The sequence below is a fragment of the Rhamphochromis sp. 'chilingali' genome (genome assembly GCF_963969265.1).
Source record: "Rhamphochromis sp. 'chilingali' genome assembly, chromosome: 9".
In the NCBI taxonomy this organism is placed as follows: Eukaryota; Metazoa; Chordata; class Actinopteri; order Cichliformes; family Cichlidae; genus Rhamphochromis; species Rhamphochromis sp. 'chilingali'.
The window spans coordinates 13975255-13993045 of NC_137936.1; the positions used below are offsets into that span (position 1 = coordinate 13975255).

The 17791-nt window shown below is 41.9% G+C and overlaps 1 protein-coding gene across 4 annotated transcripts in view; it reads right to left on the bottom strand.

Moving 5' to 3' along the window:
* The window catches only part of plxna1b (plexin A1b), a 184468-nt gene that overhangs the window by 54896 nt on the left and 111781 nt on the right, over positions 1-17791 (bottom strand). For all 4 annotated transcript variants that reach the window (XM_080892383.1, XM_080892381.1, XM_080892382.1 and 1 more), the window contains exons 9-10: positions 16760-16874; positions 2149-2349 (exon numbers count right to left, since the gene is read on the bottom strand). In XM_080892383.1, the coding sequence (XP_080748509.1) occupies positions 2149-2349; positions 16760-16874 (316 nt within the window). The remainder of the gene's footprint in view (positions 1-2148; positions 2350-16759; positions 16875-17791) is intronic.

The window sequence follows — 17791 nt, forward strand, 5'->3', positions numbered from 1 at the left end:
ACAGTATAACAGATAAAGTCTATTTCTACTGCAGAACCATTCATGATTTATTGAGTTGGTTCTGAACACTGTCAAAGTAAGAACAATCACGGACGGGTGCTTGCAGAAAGTAGAGATATAAAGGTCTATAAATAGATAAACTAATATTTAAGACCCGCTTCTTCCAAAATGCCGCTCCAGAGCTATAATAAGACTCTCAAAGTAATAATTCATGACACATAATTAAACTCTTAATCTTGAGCCAGTATGAATTATGCCCTAACTGCAAGTTCATGCAGCTGGCACCTTTTTCCTACTCTGAAACTAAATATGGATGCAAGCACACTAGATGAACACGCTACATCGATATCTGGCCATACAGTCAGGATGCCACTGCTATTTGCTAACAGGGGCTAAGTGTTGACAGTCCCGCGCTAATTACTGCTAGCATGTCTGCTTTGTGGACATCAAATGGAGAAATTCAGCTTTTGGCTGAGGCTAGGCTTTGCTGTTGATTAACACTGGCCTTGCAGCTACAATAAACAGTCAATAAACAAGCATCTCTGTGGAGAGACAAGCCTTGTGTTAGGTAATTAGCCCTGCCTTCACAAACAACTGGCTAGCGTGTGCCAACACCTAAAGACTGTCCGTCGATACAGACAGAATCAAACACTGTGCTAGCCGTCACAGCAGCTACACATCAAGCTATACAGCTAAACAGAGACTACTGCTACCCTGTACTCTAAATGTGTCTGCCAGTGTCTGAATTCCTGTGGCAATCTGTGCCTATTATGACCAGTTGCTGCTAATTGAGAAGTGAGTAAGTGCTAAATCTTATTAGGCAGAGACATCCTGAGGTTTCTACTGTCTCTGAATCTATTTTCTTCCAAGTGTGTTATTGTGGCAGCTAAACATCCTCATGTAAAACTAAATTAACAGCAGCAGCTCTAATGGCATCGTATATCTTAGGATGGAATCAGACACGAACAGAAACAAGTAGCAAAAGTGAACTTATGAGAGACGAGGGAGATGGAGTGAGAAAAGTAGGGAAGAGCAGGAAGAAGAAAGAATGACAGTCAGTGGGAGGAAGAGAGACAGGGAGAAAGATGGGCTCTACAGACACAGAGGAAGGGAGAGGGAGAGGTATAGAGTCGAGGTGTAAACATGATCAATCCGCTCCCAACTAGCTTCAGAGACAGACTTCCTCTTCACATTTTCAGCCTCAGTGAAGCGCGACGCTAGCTACCTCTTATCTGTCATGCTAGTTTGAAGCCTCACACACACACACACACACACACACACACACACACACACACATATATTTATATATATATAAAAATATAAACACACAACCACATTTCAACACATTGGACAGGCATGGGCCTACACGCAGAAACACTTCAACCTACCAGCAAACGCTCTACACTTATTAAAAACTTCTGCAAAGAAACAAAATACTCCTTTAGACTGCTTTAATCTGGAAGACACCAACCAACTAACCACTCATCCCTATCAGACAAAGCCATGAATAAATAAAAAAAATAAATAAATAACAGAAGCATTGGGGGGAAAAAACAAAACACTATGGCTGACCATCGTACCTGATCAATAATTTATATATTACACATCAGCCATGACAATCTGTTATGATTTGGACCAGAACAGGAAATGCCTCATTATAAATTTGTATTAATTCAAATGTAAACACTTGCCGTCACAATATCTAATTGCTAACTATCAATTCTATAGTATTACATCATTTATTTTGATCAAGACTATGCTAGTGTCCAAGTAATGCACGACATCTATCAGGACAATGAGCACATTAGTGTCTAGATAGCCATTACCTGTAGGAGACCATTATTTAACCTTGGCCAAGTCAATGCCCGCACTGGGAGCATGATTTAGATACCTAGTTGCATTGATTAGGTCAAAAGTAACAGCGCTTAATGGTTATCCTTCTACTCTGTGTGCAGTTCTTGCCCTGTTCAGTGTTCAGGAATTTTGGCTGCTTTTATTTTACAAGTGAGCGACAGAAATCCCCCCCCCCCCCCCCCCCCTTTCAAACTGTTAGTGTACATCACAACACCTGCTTTGTTTTTCACCATTAACATCGCTTCATTCAGCTTGATTGCATAAAATAAATACATTCAATCTCTCCATACTAACCGCAGTTTTCTGGCACTGGATGGAGGTGCTGTTGAATCGCAGTGCAGGCACATTGTGGATCTCCCCCTGGATGTGGAAGACGCACTCATAGTTTCTCTGTCCAGACTGGGGCTGTGGCAGGTTCTTTGCAGCTAAGGTGATTGGCTTTGTTACCCCGACAGGGATGTATATCTGGGTTGACGGCAGAATCTGAGGGCAATCCTGTGAAAAACAAATGTGGGGAAAATAAATGCTTAACTTTTACACCCAAGACAAGACCGTTAAAGAATAAAGAGAGTCAGATAATTCCACAAAGTCAGAAAGGCATGCAAACAAGAAGTGAATAACAGCAAGATAAGAGCTGGGATGACAAAATATATCATTTGTTTGCTGTTAACAGCTGAAGAGGCAAGAAGGCCGAGGCTTGCGTACCGTATTTGCCTTCATGCCAGATTTCCCATAACACGCTCTAGTCTAGAGTCGCGCTGTGATGCACTGTTCGCGTGCTGTATGCTTGTGCAACACTCCTGCTGGCCTTGCACCAGATTAATGCTGTACAACAACATTAGAGCAAAAAGCTTTTTGTCTATAGCTCATAAACTATTATCTACCAAGTAAAATTACTCGCATCACAATGGTGTAACATTGTTTTGGCACGAGGATGCGCTCCAGCGTATTATATCCATGTGTGGAATGGAGTAATGAGCTCATGAACTTGTGTTCAGCCTGTCTGTGTGAGTGTGTGCGCACGCTCTCACGGTGATATTGGCCAGAGCTGAATGTCTTGTTTGGATCATCTGGAAGTAGCCCATCCACTGGCTTACATCACTGCAGTACACAACCCCAGAGGGTGGGTGGGTGGGTGGGTGTGTGTGTGTGTGTGTGTGTGTGTGTGTGTGTGTGTGTGTGTGTGTGTGTGTGTGTGTGTGTGTCCTTCCATAGATGTGTAAGACAAATAGGTTTCTCAATATGCAATTGGACTAATTAAGTATGGTCGCATGTGTTTGCTGAACAAGAAGTAGATTGGGCAGTCTGCTCAGTATGTAATGTTCCCTAGATATGCATTTGTGCATGTGCTGGAAGAAATGAAGTCATTAGAGTGTTCATGCCACGATCTGGCACTGATGCAGATCCTGTCAACAGTTAGAATGAGAGCCAGAGAAAGAGAGCAGGAGGGTGGGTGACAGATCCTAAAAAACATGACTTAAAACTTGGGTGGAACCATCCCACCCCGTACTCTGCCTCTTGAGCCAAAAGGATAATAAACCAGATCAGTGCTGACAAATCACAAATTTTACAACCTAGAGACACTGTAAAGTAACTCAAATTATAAGAGACATGTGCAGATAGAGAATGCAAACTGGACTTCTTTCAGAAGGATAAAAGGCCCTAAAACAATAGATTAAGATTCAGAGTGTTCCTCTAAAAGTATTCATTTTAGATTTCATAGTCCCAGCAAGATAGTGCAGCTCTACAGAGCAACACACTCACGCTGACAAGTCCAAAGGCAAGAATAAGATACACTAAGGGAAAAGGAAAGCACTGACCAGATCCTTGTAAAATATTCACAATACACAGCCTCTCCTTCACTTCTTGTTGTTTCTTTAAGCAGATAGCTGGCTCACTGTCAGTGATTTTTTCTTTCCCCTCCTCTAGCTGTAGCTATTATACATTAGAAGCTACAGCATGTCCCCAGGGCCTGAACACAATGCTGGAGTTTGTTCATTAGCCTGCTTAGCCCTGGCCTTGTGTGTCTGATCACACACAAACACATGCACAACACATAATGAGAGAGGGGAATACTATAGTAGGAAGAAGCGGGTTGCTGAAGACCTGATGTATAATCAACTAGGAAGAAGGCGGCGGGTGTGGGGAAGATTGGTGTGCAGGGAAAATGGATGGTGTAGAAGGAGGGAGTGAAGTAGGGAATGGAGGAAAGAAAGGAGAGGAAAGATTGTTGAGAAGAAGAGAAATAAATGAAGGAAACAGCAAGAACCAGAGGAACCAGTTTAACTGGGGAGCGAGCATCAGGAAAAGAAAGCTGAGTAGTAAGAGAAGCAAAGGAAAAAAGGAAAGGAGAAAAAAAGGATATGAAGACTGAATAAAGAGGGATCAAAAGGAAATAAAAAGAAAAATAATACAAGAATCAGGAAATGACAAATATTCAGGAAGAATGCCTGAATCCCTCTGCATCACTTCGATCTCTTTATCACACATTCATCCAGCATCATCCACACCATGTACCCAAGCCCCATGACAATGTCCTACTTAATTAACTGCCTAGAGTATCTGAAAACACTTGAAAATTGATGGAAGGGTAGAGACAGAGCGAGCGGGAGAAAGAGGAGAGAGATGATGCGGTTTGAAGTCTGCTTCAGAGGGGGAAGAAATGCTCATGTCAAAAGCCGTGGGCTTGCATTGTCCAGGGAGCCACAAGAGAGAAAAGGAAAGGTTTCAGTATCCTGCTGTTAAAGCTAACTAGTAGAAGCCAATGTGTTAGAAGCTAACATAGCCTGTAGGACAAGCTGCAGCTAGCCAATGTTTTATTTATCCGTCTATTGAATTTGTGTCAGCAGAACGTTTTTTCTACCAGTCGTCATTATACTGCCCTTTGCTTCTTTCAGTCTTCTGTATTAAATTCTAATAAAAAGCAAAACAATTATTTAATAGGTTAAAATATAATAATAATAATAATAATAATAATAATAATAAACAACTTTTTTCCTCTTTGGGCATTTTAAGGGTGTCAATGCAGAAAAATAGAAGAAAATTCAATTAAGTACTTTGTTCAAATACAAGCTGATGGTGCTTTCGAGACACAATGGAAAGGAGTTCCGGGAGAAAAAGAGAAAGGAGGTAGAAGGCAGGAAAAACAGGACATTGTGGGAAAGAGAGCAGGATAAAGAAGAAAGTGCTCTGCAAGGAAAAACTATTCCATCAGTTTTTGTGACAGGTGCCAAAACAGTTCAAAGCTTGCATTAGGGCTACAAAGTGCAGGGTGCACCGAAACAATATTTCACTGGGGGGGATTCGTTTGAACCTTTATTTCCTTCCTTTTCCTGACTTCTCGAACTTCAATTCATCTGTGAAGGCGGATACTGTGGCTTTATTGGCTAGATATGACATGTAAAAAATGTAAGCATCTGCAGTCTTTTTGTACCTACCTGCACACATGTTTTATGTTGCATTTGCAAATTTTATTCAATAGATGATCGAAGGCTGATTTGAGTTCGTCTTTACACATAAATGCTTCACACCAGGAACTGTTTGCACAGAACAGCAGCTCGCTTCATCATAAGGATCACTTAATCTCACTGTAGTGTAACCACGGTAAAGTCGCATGCGCCCGTGAAGTGGAAAAGATGCCTGAAGGAATGCGCGCCACAGATGGTTTCTCCAAAAGAGAACACAGCACAAAAACATCTGCTCAATCTTAAGATTTTGATGACTGTCTTTGCATTCTGACATCTTTATAAGTATTTTTAAAAACAACAGATGTAGATAGTGTAACAGAAAACCCCTTTGCCAAATTTAACTCTTTTCTTCTGACTGTACTAATTATGACAATGTCAAATCCTCCCACACTGACTGGACTGTGCTCTAGGAGCATGTACCTGTGTTTTTGAGAATAACAACGAGTGTCGATGTTGCAAAGTGTGTGTGTTTTTTGATGGCTGAAGTCCAAGTCTGCAGCTTCTGTTAAAGTAGCCGGAGGGCTTTCCTCACCTCTTTGTATTTGTTTTCCCTCAAAGGCCCCTGTTAGCTTTGCTGCCTGAGGCTAGTCCCACCACTCTTTTACAGTAAAGGAATATATAATTATATAGACTGTAATATTTAATTTAATTGTATTTAATAAAGACGGGGTCATTAAAAAATGCTACTGCAGAAGTAAGTTTTGAGTGCAAGTACTCAAACTGCCATTCCAGTTCCAGCTCAATCTAATAAATTCCTTCATTTTCAGTGCTCTGATATTTACACGCTACGTCTACTACACCAAATGAGAAAATATACGAGAGAAAAAAATTAATAAAACCAGTGTTCGGCAGGGAAAGGAGATAATCTCTTCTTGCAGGTGAGCAAAACACCTTTTAACATCCGCCAAGAGCAGATAATGAGACAGTCGGCAGGAAAGTGCGCATGTCTGTGTGTTCATGCAGATATGTTGAAGGTGAGAGATTAAAATCAAGACTTCGACGGGGTGGTGTGAAAGGAGAGAAAAAGAAAGCGAGCGCAGAGTGGGAGGATGAAGGCAAAAGTCAGTGTGCGGCGCTATATAAATAAATAACTGTATTAAAAAGCCAAAAGAGTTCTGAAGGCTGTGGCATAGCCTGACAAGATATAAATTAATAAAGCTCCAAAAACACTGCGCATATGTAATGAGGTGGATGTCTGGTCGTTTTTTTAAAGCCCCCCCTAGTCTCTCTTAGCCCCCACCCCCTGCATCCATCCATAATTAATTAGCTGCCTCTGTGATGTGGGGACTATAGATCAGGGAGGAGAAAAAATAACACGCTAAATTATGAAGTAAAGCGATATGGGGAACCCGGGGGAGAGATGAGATGGCATAGATGGTCACACAGGAGCTGAGGGGGGGCACACTGGTACAATAACAGGGACAGTGTGTATGTGTGCATGTAAGTGTGTCCATGTGTGTCAGTCACGAGGGGGGCAGACAAAAGGGTATATGGAGAGTGTTGGACGCCCACCCCCCTGCCGGCTGTCGACATGGCCCCCAGGGTTTCTGACAGAGGTCTCACATCGCAAACCAAAGAGCTGCAGCCTTGAACTTCAGAGTCCCATTTATCCTTTAGTTCAATCCACTATACATTAATAAATAGCACTGGGTGGATCACACATTTTAGCAGTGTGAAAATTGCACCATTAAAACTGAAGGTTAACATCTTAAACAAGTAACCTTTGTTGAGGGCCACCCACCTCCAGTCAACTAATACGTAATGCTGAATAATTAAAACATAAACCACAGTCACATTGTTATATTATCCGTTTAACTGTATTTGCAGCTGGAATTTCAGCGTTTTAATATCTGTGCCACCAAAGATCATATACAGCCATACAGCATCGTTATGTTCCAGAAAGATAAATACCCAGACACAAAACAGAACACAGGTGGTAAAATTAAACATCAACAGTGCAGTACGATGACGCCAAATCAACAACAGAATCACTTACAAAAGATTCTACGGGTGGAAATGTGATAACAGTACTATAATATACTGCGGTGGTTACTGATTAGACTACATTGTTCTTTTCATCTACATGAATTGTTTAATGCTTAATAACTGATCATTTAAAGACATATGAATGGTTTTCAGGTTTAAGAAACAGCTTTAAATGAGATTTGGGGGAATTTAAACCACATTGTTAATTGAAGCTCATTCCTTAATTGATGTAAGCCACGTAACACCATGCCATGACATGTCATACATCATATTGTCATTTCAAGGACCACATAGTCTCTTGCTCCCTTGTCTTCTGTGTAGCAGCTGGCTTGCAGCCATGTGCTTCTTTAAATGTGTGTGTGTGTGTGTGTGTGTGTGTGTGTGTGTGTGTGTGTGTGTGTGTGTGTGTGTGTGTGTGTGTGTGTGTGTGTGTGTGTGTGTGTGAGTGAGTGAGTGAGTGAGAGAGAGAGAGAGAGAGAGAGAGTGTCTTTGTGCATGTACTAGTTTTGGACTTTGGACTCATACTAGTAAGGAAAAAACATGAGATCCATTAGGTCTGAATATAAAGACCAGAAGGAGAGTGCACAGGCATATTAAGCCTTAAATCTACAAGCCATTAAGTACACAATGATACAATTACTACAACACATGTAATATATGACACCCAGAGGTGCAAGTATTATTAAAAGTGAATAAAACGGAACATCTCCATAAGCTGCAGGGTGTGGTTCATATGCGGAAGCACGTGTGCACACAAAGTTGATGCGAGCTTATTAGCAGGCAGAAACCAGAAAGATGTTCTGTGACCAGACAGACACCTACTGTGGGGGGGAGGGAGGGAGAGAGACTGTGGGGGAAAGAGTGGAACAACTTAATAAGGCAGCAACATGTAGAACAGAGCAGGAGCGAGGGAAGCAGAGGAAGAAAAGGGACTTTGAACCTTGAAAGGGACTATGAGATTGTCTGCCCACGCCCTGCTTTCTTAGCAGAGCAGCGATGTAGGGAGGAAGACTGAGAGAGAGGGAAATAAGGGGATGAGCGCAGAGGAATGAAGGAGCAGAGAATGGAGAGTTTAATTTAAAGTGAGATGCCAGAGAATGTGTGATATAAATGTAATTCAACATGGATTATCAAAGTCTCACAGAGCAGATGCTTGACTGAACCTACCTACATACATGATCCTCCTATGCTGTGCAAACACACACGCACACTCAGACTGCTTTGATGTAACACCCAAGCAAACATACATGTTGATTTCATCTCCTAATCCCTCATCCTTGACTTACGAGAAAGCTGCCAAACCTACACAGTTTATCCCCTCGACACACATGGCGCAGTATGCCATAAAACAATAAAAAGCAAGAATGTGTGAATATTTTTTTGAGAGCACATCCTTTATTTTTTTTTCTCCTTATGGATTTTCATAGAGTAGAGGGGGAGGGGTGGGGACGCTTGGCACCCCGTTATCATTCTAACCCAGATATGTCAGCAGCAATCAAACCTTGTGCTTTTCAGCTTTTCAAAGACAAGCTTTGATTTTAGAGGTAGATACGCTCTCCTGTCTCCTGCCTCATGCCTCTTCTCTGAAGACAGCACCATAATTCAGCAAAAGGATAGACTAAAACTGACTTTTGTTTTCCAGATTAAGTGGATGAGCAGACCAATATTATCTCATTTCTAATTTTGTTTGCAGATTCCCTTAATGATTAACCCTGATCAGCTTTGTTACCATGATTTACACATTTATGATCTTAAAGAAGCTGGTCATTAAGAATCCAAAGTGCAAAGGTCCGCTGATAAATTTGGAACTGAACAGTGTACCAACACACTTTCTGCACATTCCTTAAAAGGGTAAAATAGTATAAAACAAGTCTAATAAATCAGTCAAAATTAAAGAGAAAAGTCAAAACAATTACATTTGTCTTTTAGCTCACATATGTAACTAATCAAATCATCAAAGAAATGTTTCCACCCCCAAAATGTGCTGAATCATGTAAAACTGGCAGCATAAGGTGAAGGTTTACTTCAGATCTAATGACGTCTGACTATCGTAGTCTTAAATCAAACTACATGAATTCTACACTTTGTTTTTATATGATTTTATGTGATTTCCCCCCACGTATTTTGATGCCAGCAAGGGTGAGGACTTGATCAGTGCTTCTAATCAGATCCATAACAATGGAACAAAGAGCACTGTGCGAACAACCTCCCCTTAGGCCAATTTTCAAAGAAAAGGTAGGTTAACAACCCTGCTGCTGAAGTAAGGATGGCATGCAAAAGCAGCTAGGAGATTAAAAAAATTAATATACATAAACATATTCTTTATTTATAGAGCTTTGTGTTTTAAAATAACGTCATGGTTCAAAAGGTTAAAAAAATAACTCTCCATCTTTCTGAAGCTTGTATGTAAGTGCATCACTGTCCATCTTGAGTTTCTATAGGAGTGCAATAGTGTCATGAAATGGAGGCTGGAATAAAAATCAGTGAGAGCCACTTTACTAAAACAGCACAGTGAAAAGCCCAACATGACAGACACAGTTAGCTGGTCTTGTGAGACTGGGCGACTCAGCACGCTACCGGATTTTATTTCCTGCCTCTCTTTCTCTATGCCTCTCCATCCCAGCAGGCAGTTAGCGTTTCTCAATCACAATCGCTCTCCTTTTCTGATCTGCCTGCACTTCGGAGTTTGCTTTTCCTTCAGCTCACTTTACTGTGTTACTACTCCAACTGCTGACATCTCCTTCCTTCAGTGACTCTGTATTTATTTCTTCTATCCTGTCTTTGACACACGCAGGGGTTGATGGCGAAAATGCAATATTCATCTGTGTTCACCATTAGGCAGGCTGGCTGTGAGGGCTGCGGAAATGAAGATTTAACACAGCCTGAATAATTGAACCACTGGGACATGTGACTGACACAAAGAAACACACTGGCACAAAGACAAACACTAATCCACGCGTGCTGCAAACCCCTGTGCATCTATCATGTCATATTCCTATGAGTGTGCCTATGTGTCCATTCCTGTGAATCTTTACTTCACACCTACTCTTCATTTAGCTTTCACTTGTATTGTATTCAGTGCTGCAGCTGGTGTGCTAGCACAGCTGGGGTGATACCTGCAGCATCAGTGGGCTTTGTCGTCTGTCGGCGAATTACATCAAGGAGAGAATTCTTCACATTTTCTCAATGTCGTATGAGGATGAAGACTTTTCAACCAAATACACCAATAACGTGCTATTAATACTCGCTTAACACAAGCTGCATTTGCTAAACTTCTCCCTCTTCCATGAATAAAACTGTCTTTGTGCAGTTGTCTACTACACGAAAGTCCACCCAGCCTCCCCGCTTCTACTGAGCCTGATGGATGGTGCAAAGCAGTGCAGAAGTCATAATGGAAGCTTTGAGCAGAGATCCTGAAAGAACATTAGGGGGAAGAAGAAAAAAAGCTGGGATTTGGGAATGTTACGACTAAAAACAGCCACAGACAGGCAGAGATTAAGCATCTGGGATGTATGGATCTTACTGTATGTGACCAATCGTCCAAATACAGTAACACCCAGAGCAGAGCCTCATTTCCAACACTATGATTAGGACGCTAGGAACTAGGAAAACTAGAACAACACACACATGCAGAGTGCTGCAACTTTAATGAAGGGCTGAATTGGATGACCATGGATGTATGAGAGAATCTACCAAAACACCTGATACAATCTCACACTGATTTCCCTGAGGGGCAAAATGCGGTTACTAACTGTTGGAAGTTTCCTCGGGAGCCTCACAAAGAAAAAAAAAACAAAAAACAAACAGAAGAGCTAGAGGACTGAAGCTGTTTGAAAAGCTAAAGAAGGTGCACTGCTACCAAACCAAACCAAGAGTTAAACATTGGACGGTCATGGTCTGACGATGCTCCATCTGGCAAAGAAGCTGTGGTTACTTCAGCCCATCGCCTCCACTTCCTCTCCATGTTCCCCGTCTTTCCCTCCCTCTCCCTTCCTTCCCTCCAACTTTGGAGAGCATTTGGAAAATAAATTGTGTCACTCTGAATGTAATCTGCTGCTCGTTACAGCCAGACTTTCTCTGTTTAACTCCCTGCCCTTGTCTCTGTTTCTTTACATTTTCCCCCCTCTACTCGTTCTGTTTGCATCTGGTCTCAATTACAGCACCTCTAGTCTGCCTTTGGTTTGTCTCTGGTGAAATATATGCACAATTGAAAGTGCTGCATTGTTTTGGAGAACTGCATGAGGGATATTGCATTCCACCTCCACCCATTTCCTAATTTATTTGCTCCCTCTTCACAGCATTATTTATATTTTATTAAATATGGCTTAGGCACGTCTCCTCATACTGAGCAGAAACTCACATGTGGGGGTGTGTTTATGCAAGTTCAGCTATGAGCTACATGGTGCACCGAGGTGGAGAGAGGAATTCAACAGAATAAAAAGGGAAATTAGGTATTGCAACAGATGAGCAAGTAAAGAAAGACAAACGGATCTGCATGAAGGAACAGTATGGGTAAAGGAGGGAGAAAAGGGAAAAAAGGAGTGTACATAGAGGAGAAAACAGATATTACTAACAGATTAATACACCAGGATGGAGCGATACAAAGCAAAAAAAGAAAAGAAAGAAAAGAAAAAGATGGATATCTTTTCTCCACCTCACCCATATAACCCCTGCAGCCCTGTGCTGCTGGTTGTGCTCTGTCCTGATAAGAGCCAGTGACAGTCACACACAAACACACACTAAAGCAGTATAGTCAAACATGCATATATATCCATGCACCAGGCAAGGCGCCTCAAGCAGCCTTGGCCTATGGCCTAGTGTGTGTGTTCTGCTCAGTGTCTGAGCACCAGCCAGGGCAAACACAGAGTGCCAGAATGTCACCGTCCGGGGCCTCACACCTCCATCACAAATAACCCCATCAGCCATTGTGTGTGTGTAAAAGAGAGCGTGAAAACAAACATTAAGCATGTGTTTCTGTGGCTGTTTAAGAATGTGGGAGCAGGCTGTATGCTTTAAGTGTATTTGGTTAAGAGTGTGTGAGGAAAAGCCATCACTTGAGAAAATGTGTCACTGTATTGTTGCACAGCCGATATGCAGCATCTCTTCTTAATCGCTGGTCAGTGTGTCACAGACTAACATTTGAGTAAATGGCTTCAAGTGTTTGTTAATGTGTCTCCTACCACCACTGCTCTGTTTCGATATGCACAGTGCCCACACTTATAGCACATAAACACATCAATATGTGTTAATAGAATATCTTACCATTTACCCCACATGCACACCCCTATTTTCTTCATCTCACCTCTCTTGCAGATGTACAGAAAACCACTTATTTAGGACAGTAAAAAAAAAAAAACTGGTACAGCTTAAATTTTGCTTCACCTATCCAGAAACAGTGCAGGCTCTCTTACACGTTTTCTGGCAAAATCTAATCCGACCTTCCTGTTCTCGAGTGTGATCAGCAGTTTGCACCTTGTTGTAAACTCTGTGTAGTTCACTTCATTCACGAAGGTGTGTCTTGATTGTAGACTTGGATGATGACATGCCGGCCTCCTCAAGAATCTTCTTAACTTGACTACATGTGGTGAAGGTGCTTCACCTCAAAAACAAGTTCAACAATTGTAAGCAACTCCAGATTTTTTTTCTGTCCAACTTATCTTCAAATAATGAGGGAACAGGACTCACCTGCTATAAACCTGCTTGACAATCAACAGTTAATGCACTACTTTTGTTAAAACTCTTGAATTGAAGCTGAAAGTCTGCATTTCCATCACATCTTGAGTCTTCATTCATATTCACTCTGATGCCATACAAAGTCAAAATTACAAAAATCCTGTTATTGTCCAAATACCTATGGGTCCTAACTGAATGCATTATTCAGGATCAGTGATTTAAGTCAATGCTGGTTAGCTCCCAGACAGAAAATAGCCTCGTGAATTGGTCCATTTCATTTTTTCCCCCTTTCTCCATTTTTAGTGTCCAAAATGGATCATACATTAAATGAGTATTGCACGGGCACAGAATACTAGCACTCACTTCTATCTCTAGCTATATACTTAGCATGCACGTGCGGCAGAACTACTGATCTACTCATCTAACGCTCACTATAAAAGCACACATTTCCCAAAATTCACGCACATTACTAGATGAGGGAAAAAAAGACTTTTGGGTTAAAAAGCAGCAGCCTCGTACCCACAAATCTCAATCAAGTTAACCACCTCCTTGATTGCTCGAGTGAGACTGAGCCTTGCTTTGCAGCAAAATAAACACGTAAGTATGTCTTAACATACCTGAGCCCAGCCACCCCTAACCTTGCCTGGCACTCATCAAGGCTCACAATAACAGTTTATTTCCATGGGTGTGGAGAGGAGAGGAGAGGAGAGGAGAGGAGAGGAGAGGAGAGGAGAGGAGAGGAGAAATAAAGGAAGCAATCAAGTTCCTCAACAAATGAGAGGAGACAAAGAAAGTTAAAATTCCTCTAGAAGAAACAGGAAATAATTCATCAAGGAGACCTTCTTCTTTCCTCCCTCTCCAGCTTTTTTTTGTTTGTTTCTAGAATAAAGTAACTCCTACTCCTCTCCCGCAATTTTCCGCCCGAATGCTCCTTAATTTGAGGATTTGTTTGTTGTGCCATTGGAAGCATTGTTGATTCATGCATATTTGATTTGGAAATGTCACTCATTATATTTATTTCCTCTCTGCTTACTCTGTCTTTGCCTCACTTTGCTCCCTCTTTTGACACAGTCCATTCACAAAAAAGAACAACACTTTCACTCTTTAGTTGGCTTATTCAAAACCTTTTAGCAGGATTTTCATTCTTTAAACTTGTTTATTTATTTATTTATTTACTTTCTCCCATCACAATGTAATTTGGTGGAACAAATTACAGATGGATGAGATAGCACTGGAGTGCTGGTTTTGTGAGAACGCAAACTAAAGTGTGTGTGTGTGTGTGTGTGTGTGTGTGGGGGGGGGGGGGGGGCAACAAACCCATCCTCTGGTTGCCATGGTAACAACATTTAGAAATCGTCAGATGATAGGATGAGGGGGAAAAAATGAAGAGAATTAAGGTTATAGAAAAAGAAATCTTATGTACACCTGTCTCAATTTTCTTTTAAATACTTAAAATAATGGTGCTTGTTTTTTGTTTTATTGAAACAGTGGTTAAAAAAAGGGAACTTCATTCGTTTTATGTCATGCTTCGACTTGTGATCAGCTACCGTCTAGTGAGTAGAACTCCACTTACACCACAGAGTCAGCTGGGCTCCCATCAACCCTGTGTAAACGCTTCTATCTGATTTCTATCTGCCTGAAAATGAGTCCTATCCAGTCCTATCTACTGTGTGTGAGAGTGTTAAAGGTCTGAGTAAAATGCCTGCCATCAGGAGAGCAGATTTCACTCTTATGTTTAACACTGCTTTTTGTATTCAGGATGAAGCTAGAGCATAAAACGAAACAAAAAGGGATTGTCGGGTGTCTAAATTAGGGGTGCAAGCATATTTGAACACAAACACCCATCCCTGATGTCATGCAATCCCAAGAGGTAAAACCATGAGGTGGATAAGAAAGCGAGGTAAAAATCTCTGTAGTCCTTTCCTTTTTTTTTAAAGCAATGTATATTTTGTACAGCTAGCACAGAAAAAATGGATGAGAAAAAAAAACATGTGGAGACTGAGCATCAAAGTGGAGATGAGGTAGAGAGAGAAGGACCTGGAGAGGAGAAGGATAAGCCTAGCCTACAGGAAGAGCTGTACTTTTGGGGCACTGAGAGCGCAACTAATGGATAAGGCAGCTAAGAGAAGGATGATGAATGACTTTGTGAATATGTATCTACATGTGTGTGTGTGTTTGTTGTAAGAATGTTTATACTTCGGTTGGATAAAAGACAAAACAGTACTTGTGTGTTTATGCTGTGTGTATGTGTGTGTGCGTCTGTGTGTGCGTGAGAGAGAGAGAGAGAGAGAGAGAGAGAGAGAGAGAGAGAGAGAGAGAGAGAGAGAGAGAGAGAGAGAGAGAGAGATGGTGCAGATGATGGTTTCTCTTGTGGAGCATGTGGTCGGTGGTTTCTTGGGCAGACGAGGTGACAGGAGAGGTCTCTCTGTCCACATGCCACTGTCAGCCGATCTGTCTATCCCTTTTGTTTTCCTGCTGTCTTTCTCACTCCGATAATCATCCTCTTTATACGCAGCAAATGCCAACATTTGAAATCCTCATAGTTTGAGATTTATTTTTAAAAGACTTGCTCGGTTAGTCATTAAATAATGTCCAGCTACTTAATTTCCTGTCAAACATCTGATAAACTCATGTAAGCTTATTCAGTTCCAAATCTTACTCTAGCACATGCTATGCCTCAGACAAAAATTATCCTATCATTCACCAGTGTTACTGAGTTTATATGTTTACTTGCTTCCAGCTTTCCTCTGTTTTTTTCCCCCCTTTCATCCCTGCAGGCCTTTCCTGTTTATCCATCCGTTGCCCCTCTGGCCTCTCTCGGCTCAGAGTATGCTAGCCAGCGCTCTCCCTGTGCCTTGCAGATGGGTGCACTAATCCGCTAACGTTAGCTCCATGAGCCGTGAAGGCTAGGTCGGTGTCTTGTTTTGGACGGGCACTGAGGCTGCGGTTTAACTTGCTAGCATTTGGGATTCTGCACAGCTCAGGTTTGAGGGAAGAGAAAGACGAAAGTAAATAAAGGTCGACCAATTAATAAAGGCCGGTGATTGGGGCTGGCTGACAAGGGGGGACTTTAATCTGCGTAGAGATAACAGCGAAAGTCAGACCACAATATAAGGCGATGGAATCGTGTATATGTGTATGTGTGAAGCATCAATCAGACAAAGCACAGGCATGACTGTCAGTCACTTGGGAGTGCAGTGGATTTACATGCGCAAGTCCACAGAGGAGATGAGCGTTTCAGTGCATTTTTCTGTGTGTGTTAATATATACAGGACTGTGTTTGGTGTGTGTGAGACAAAGAAACTAGAAAACCACCCTGAAAACATAACACGGCTCTGCATCTATCACTAATATCCTTGTTTATACTCCAGCAGTTGACAAACACTTGTTATGCCTTGCATGATGCCTGCTGTAGCTGCCAGAAGGCACGATTGATATTAGCTTTTATGCTAATGCAGCATTTGGCTATGTAAGAACAAGGCAGTATTTCCATAGACATTCATTCATCCAAGCCTGCTTATGGCCTTATGGGCCACGACAGAATTATTGCTGCACAGTACACAAGCTGTTGTCACTGTGCCAAAAGCCACTATCACACATACAGACAGCAGACACACGAAGCAGGATAATATGAGGAGAAAACCACAGTGAGGGTGTGAAAGTAAAGGTAGAAGCTGGATGCTGTATGTGTCAAATCGATAGATAACAAATATACATGCAGCAGAAGATGTTGCAGTGGAGTGACAGCAATGTGCACTAATCTGCTCAATGAATCTTACCTCAGAGTTGTTGACACGGCCCTCCTGAAAAGAGCAGTCGTTGGCATTCTGGGTGCACATGTGGCGGTACTTGCACCAGTGGCATGGGAAGGAGCCATTTACACAAGAAAGACAGCTAAAATGGAGAGAGATTAAAAGAGAAAAGAAGTTAACAGGGTCACCTGACTTCTTACTTCAGGCTCAGTCATTGCACTGCTTTACAGCATCATTTGTTATGGCACAGACACAGAAAAAAGTGAAACTGGTCCATCAGTTTCTATCAATAACCTGATCTAACTTGCTGGAAGAAGACTGCATGTTATTTTATTTTCTCTTTATTCTGTCATCTCTCTTCATTAAGCATATGAAATTCGCTTATGGAACGGACTGTGTTTGGGATGTGTGGTCTGTCACAATATGTCATTTCTTTTTTTCCCTCCCCTTTGTAGGGAAAAACGTGAACAGTAGCAGGAAAACAGAAACCAAATGCCTAACTGTGTGATAGCTGTGTTTTCTGCCTGCTTTTTGGAGCAAGCTACTAGAGCCCAGTCGTCTAGATAGGCTAAGATGCTGAGACCCTTATTTATGAAGGGTGCCAATGGTGCCTCGGCACATTTGCAAAGAGCAAGAGACAACCCGAACGGCAGCACCGGGTATTCATAGGCTACGCCCTCGAACGCAAACCTCAGAAAGTGCTTGTGGTTCGGGTGTATAGCCACATGAAAAATAGCACGTCTTAGATCAATCAATCAATCTTCCAGGCCAACTGCATTTAAAAGCTGCCTCAGTGTTCAAGACCACTTGTATTGCTCTTTTCTGCAACAGTGCACTTATTTCCTCTTCAGTATCACTGCAGCCTCCTTGCGAACAGCAGTTTTTATCATTCTGCAGAAACGAAACCGCTTGACCCGGAACTGCAGAAAGTAACCCATAGCAACGGCTCGCACCACCCACGGTGAAGGGGCGCAAGTGTGCCAGCTGTGAGCAGCCAGCCAAGCTAACCTGCAGCAGCTTGGGAACTTAGGAACATGTACATTCATGCAGTTGTTTGAA